The 6491-nt window shown below is 36.4% G+C and overlaps 1 protein-coding gene across 1 annotated transcript; it reads left to right on the forward strand.

The window, feature by feature from the left end:
* The first annotated feature begins 823 nt into the window (after nt 1–823).
* On the forward strand, nt 824–2062 carry LOC128647413 (histidine-rich glycoprotein-like). The gene has a single exon (XM_053700201.1). The coding sequence runs from the start codon at nt 824–826 to the stop codon at nt 2060–2062; it is 1239 nt and encodes a 412-aa protein (XP_053556176.1).
* Nucleotides 2063–6491: the final 4429 nt, after the last annotated feature.

The following is a 6491-nucleotide window of genomic DNA, read 5'->3' on the forward strand; positions in this document are numbered from 1 at the left end:
TTTTTTCTACTCTTTCCAAACAATGAAAAAGATAACTATGGGGGAGACCAAAACAATAGACTAATTCAGGAGGTTGGTAAAGTCTGTAAATACATTTACATCCTGCAAGTCACTATATATTCAACAGATTATTTATTAGAATTTTTTTTTACAGTCTTTACCAACCTCCTGTCCATGAATTAGTCTATTGTTTTAGTCTCCTCTATTATAGTTATCTTTTTTACTGTTTTAAATGAATAGAAAAAAAATCACATCACAACAAGTAGAGCACATACTGGGAGTTTTCCAGAACTGGACTCTGCAATGTTATTTTAGGGTTGGCACTGCCAGTTACCCCACCACCACTTATGCAAATTCTCACTCCCCTTTGCCTCAGTGCCTCACACAGCCCCCCTGTCTTTACCCTCTTAATCTTAACCCCTCTCTCTGAACCCACAGCTCCCCCCTCATCATGATCCTTATTATCAAGCGTTCCACTTGTCACTCACTCTGACCGACAGTATCACATACTACACTGTCACTAACGTGCAAAGTCGGGAGCCCTATGCATTCTAATTTCAGCCTGCCGGTCGCCTATCAAACCCCTGTTTCAGACCCCCACCATCCTACACACTAGGGCATATCACCACTACTATTATTATTATTGGTTATTTGTAGAGCACCAACAGATTCTGCAGCGCTATAAACATAAACATACTATATAATCTGCTGGGCATATCACCACTACTATATCAAGCACTGGATATATCACCACTACTATATCATCCGCTGGGCATATCACCATTACTTTATCATCTGCTGGGCATATCACCACTACTATATCATGCACTGGGCATATCATCACTACTATATCATGCACTGGGCACATCACCACTACTATATCATGCACTGGGCACATCACCACTACTATATCATACACTGGGCATATCACCACTACTATATCATGCACTGGGCACATCACCATTACTATATCATGCACTGGGCACATCACCATTACTATATCATGCACTGGGCACATCACCACTACTATATCATGCACTGGGCACATCACCATTACTATATCATGCACTGGGCACATCACCATTACTATATCATGCACTGGGCACATCACCACTACTATATCATGCACTGGGCATATCACCACTACTATATCATGCACTGGGCACATCACCACTACTATATCATGCACTGGGCACATCACCATTACTATATCATGCACTGGGCACATCACCATTACTATATCATGCACTGGGCACATCACCCGTACTATATCATGCACTGGGAACATCACCATTACTATATCATGCACTGGGCACATCACCACTACTATATCATGCACTGGGAACATCACCATTACTATATCATGCACTGGGCACATCACCCGTACTATATCATGCACTGGGCACATCACCACTACTATATCCTGTACTGGGCATATCCCCTGTACTATATCATGCACTGGGAATATCACCCGTACTATATCATGCACTGGGCACATCACCACTACAATATCATGTACTGGGCTTATCACCCATACTATATCATGCACTGGGCATATCACCCGTACTATATCATGTACTGGGCATACCACCACTACTATATCATGCACTGGGCACATGACCATTACTATATCATGTACTGGGCATATGACCACTACTATATCATGCACTGGGCACATCACCATTACTATATCATGCACTGGGCACATCACCACTACTATATCATACACTGGCCATATCACCACTACTATATCATGCACTGGGCACATCATCACCATTACTATATCATGCACTGGGCACATCACCACTTCTATATCATGCACTGGGCATATCACCCGTACTATATCCTGCACTGGGCATATCACCCGTACTATATCATGCACTGGGCACATCACCACTACTATATCATGTACTGGGCATATCACCCATACTATATCATGCACTGGGCATATCACCACTACTATATCATGCACTGGGCATATTGCCATTGTGCTAGGATATTTGTTTTCTTGTTTTCCTATGTAAGCAATGCCCATGATTATAGGTGTAGATATCTGCTTTAGAACCTCAGTCTGTTGATATTGCCACATAGATCATCTTTATTGTAATCTCGTCCAATGTGTGACAGACTCCAGGAGACATTTGATTTATATAACAAAGTTGATATATTTGACCACATTAAATATTATACACATTTTGCTTGTCTTCGCTGGAGATTTTGTGGGAAAAACTTAAACTTACAAGGATCTTTTCAAAAGCAGATTGCCTTTTCATTCCATACATACTCAGATGTAAATAACAACTCACTGATTTTATAAGATCATGTAAGCAGAAATTATTAAGATGTTTCCTCATATTATCACCCTCACAAAACCATGTAAGTAAACTCCCTTCTCTCTCCGGTGACATGATCCTAGTACTCTATACACAGAAAGACAAGACAGGGAAAACGACTCACTCCAATCCTCACCGCTCCTGCAGACTTTTTATTACACTGCCTGTGAAGTATCTACCAACTTCAGTACAGTGCCGGTCTAGCAGCCTGGGTCGGGCGTCACTCACATGGTTCATTGAGTCACGTGGCGCCGGGCATCCACCACACAATTTCCCTCCTAGTCTCAGTTAGCAGGCTTAGGCAGCAAGCAAGCGAGCCCCAACATTGCACACCCACATAGCATTAGCAATGTTGAAGTTGCAGATTAATGCTGAGCTCAGCTGTGTGATGTGTCCTGAGTCCTGTCTGACTGTGTGTGCGCACTCTACAGGCAGCTGTGGCGCATGTCAACATTTTCACTCACGCTTTGTTAAAGGCAAAGCCAGCTAGGCAGTCAACACTCTCGGCGCCCCCCTGTTGGAGGTGAACTAAGGCGGCTTCCTATTCTGCCTTAACCAAGCGCCGGCCCTGCCTGCAAGCTCCCTTATTAACCCCTTCACTGCTGGACATAATACACGTGTGGTGCGCAGCGGCATTAAGTGGCCCTCTAATTATCAAAAAGCAACCCCAAAGCCATATAAATCTGCTATTTCTGAGCAAAGGGGATCCCAGAGAAGCATTTTCAACCATTTGTGCCATAATTACACAAGCTGTTTGTAAATAATTTCAGTGAGAAACCTAAAGTTTGTGACAATTTGTGAAAAATTGAGCGATTTTTTTTTTTATTTAATCACATTTGGCAGTGAAATGGTGGAATTAAATATACCAAAATGGGCCTAGATCAATACTTTGGGCTGTCTTCTAAAAAAATATATATATATATACATGTCAAGGGTTATTCAGGGATTCCTGACAGATATCAGTGTTCCAATGTAACTATCACTAATTTTGAAAAAAAGTGGTTTGGAAATAGAAAAGTGCTACTTGTATTCATTGCCCTATAACTTGCAAAAAAAGCAAATAACGTGTAAACATCGGGTATTTTTAAACTCAGGACAAAATTTACAAACTATTTAGCATGGGTGTTTTTTGGTGGTTGTAGATGTGTAGCAGATTTTTGGGGTCAAACTTACAAAAAGTGTGTTTTTTTTTCATTTTTTCCTCATATTTTATAAAAAAGATTATACTAAATTATAAGATATGATGAAAATAATGGTATCTATAGAGTCCATTTAATGGTGAGGAAAACAGTATATATAATTTGTGTGGGTACAGTAAATGAGTAAGAGGAAAATTACAGCTAAACACAAACACTGCAGAAATGTAAAAATAGCCCTGGTCCTTAAGGGTAAGAAAATTGAAAAATGGTCTGGTCATTAAGGGGTTAAAGGGATAGAAAAGTAAAAATATAAGTTGCATGATTCAGACAGAGCATGTAATTTTAAAACACTTTCAAATTCTCTTCTATTTTTAAATGTGCTTTGTTCTCTTGGTATCCATTGGAATTTTGTAATTGGAAAATAATATGCACATATCCTACACTAGTGGGAGCTAGCTGCTAATTGGTGCCTGCACACATTTGTCTCTTGTGATTGGCTAAATAGATATGTACAGCTAGCTGCCAGTAGTGCAATGCTGTTCCTTTAGCAAAGGATAACAAGAGAATGAAGCAAATTTAATAATAAAAGTAAATTGGAAAGTTGTTAAAAATTGTATGTTCTATCCAAATCATGAAAGAATATTTTGGGGTTTCCTGTCCCTTCCACCCCTTCACAGGTGTTATAAAATGGGCTGGCATATAAGATGACATTTCTTACTGAAAAAGAAATTTAAGAGAAGGAAGAAATACACTGAAAATAGCATGCCAGTAAAGAGGTGATTTTAATTTATGCTGTATCTGAATCATGACAGTTTAAAGTTAGGTGGGCTATCCCTTTGAGCAATCAGCTTAAGATTCTATTAAATCAAGCATCGTTTCAAATTTTAAAATCCTTGTCTAAAATATTACACTGTGTGTCCTAATGTCAGCATCAATGTCTATCTTTAATTTTAATTTCATATATGCATACTTTCAAAGTATAATGCACAATGTAACAATACACAATGTGATCAATGACACAAGTATCGAGCAATTTGATTTGTTAGTGATGTCATAAATCATGTGATTATGCAAATTCCATTCAAAAGTGGTGGAAAAATGTACTAGTGTTTGGGTTATTTAGGAGTTTGCGTCAATATGGCACAAAGTGGAGAGTGGGACCTGTATTACATGGCTTAAACATGGTGCACATAGATTTTTCCAACAAATTAAAAGGAAGTTAACTATATTTTATGTTGTGTATTTATTTCATTTTTATCTCTATATCTATTAGTGCAACAAGTTTGGGTGAAAACTTTGCATCAAATATGTAGAAATAATAGTGTCCCCTTGCTTTGTAATGAGAGACAAAGTTGAAGCATAATCCATAAGTAGTAATGTATTTTTCATTTTATCCCTATATCAACCAGTGCACCAAATGTGGAGCAATAATATTGTTTGATTTAGAAAGGGTATACAATTTTAATAAAGTTTCTAATTTACTTTAATTATGTAATATACTTTATTCTCTTGCAGCATCGAACATAAGCTTTATGTGTTTTCCGACTCCCATTGGGTTCTATGGCATTGGCGACCTTAAGGGTGACGGATTGAAAACTAAGTACGCTGAGTCAGAAAAGATGCAAGCATAACTGTAGAATATTTGATAACTTCATGAGAGCTTCAAATAGTGTCGATTAGGTGGGCGAATGAACACGATTCCGCTCGAATACCATAGTTTTCAACTCCGATCGATCTGTGTCGGATTGAGATTGCGGGATCGTATTTTACGTCACAAATTTCAACATTTGACGATCTTGATGATCTTGCGACATGGAATTCCAGCGTATTTTCACTTGACGCTTTGATAAATAGGCCCCATCTATCTAGATGGCAACTTGTTGTATGTATAAACTTATTTGCATCTACCTCTTTAAAAAAGTTCTAGTAATAATTATATTATGTTCCATTTCTATTTCCAAATCTAAATAGTGGATTTTGTTTTTGAAAATCTGCTGTGAATTTAGGATTTGTATTATTGTGGTTCATTTCTTCGAGACATAGGGACAATTCCACTTCCATTTCCTGCAGTATAAAGAAGAGATCATATATATATATATATATATATATATATATATATATATATATATATATATATATATATATATATATATATATATATATAGTAAATACAATAAAGTTCTATTTGTAATTTGTGAAATCAAATAATAGTGATCCACAGAGATCTGTGAACGGATTTGCGTTCCGAGGGGCAAACTTTGTCTGCATAGCAGTACCACAAATCTGTTCGTAAAAATTGGCCCTCATTCATAAAACAATTATGCATCAGAAAAAAATGTATCCCATTCTAGAATAATTTCTTACTGTTCTTTTTTCATGTATTTTTATTAGGTAAAAGAGCTGTTTAACTTAGGGCAATGCCTTACAAAATGACCTTATTATTATTACCCTATTGGTAGTTTACTGTTAGGTTAGGGGGTGTTTTTATTTTGGGGGGGCTTTTTTGTTTTTATAGGGCTATTAGATTAGGTGTAATTTTTATTATTTTGGAAAATGTCGCTTTTTATTTTTTGTAATTTTAGATTTTTTTAATTTTTTCGTAGTATTAGGTTTTATTTAAATTTGTAATTTAGGTTTTTTATTTTTTCATAGTGTTAGGTTTCTTTAATCATGTAATTTAGGATTTTTAATTGGTAGTTTATTTTATTTTATTAGAATAGTTATGTTAGGTTAATTGATTGTTTAAATAGTTTTTTTATTGAGGTTTTGACATTGATACACAACAATAAAAATTGTTCAACATGCTAGGTCAGAAGTGTTATACATATCTTTGCAGCATCAATACAATAACATAGAGCTTTACATATCTGTTAAAATATTGTTATATGTTGACAACTAACAATTTGAAACCTCGTTTTTACATATAACTTATAGTATAAATATAGGAGGGAAATATTATCCAGAAAATATCAAGCAACTTATGTTTTTAAAAAAGGGTGTTCCAGGATTGCCAAATTTC

The sequence above is a fragment of the Bombina bombina genome, chromosome 2, assembly GCF_027579735.1.
Source record: "Bombina bombina isolate aBomBom1 chromosome 2, aBomBom1.pri, whole genome shotgun sequence".
In the NCBI taxonomy this organism is placed as follows: domain Eukaryota; kingdom Metazoa; phylum Chordata; class Amphibia; order Anura; family Bombinatoridae; genus Bombina; species Bombina bombina.

Excerpts from the sequence above, each read along its gene's own strand:
- LOC128647413 (XM_053700201.1), top strand. The coding sequence starts at position 824 with ATGCACTGGGCATATCATCACTACTATATCATGCACTGGGCACATCAC.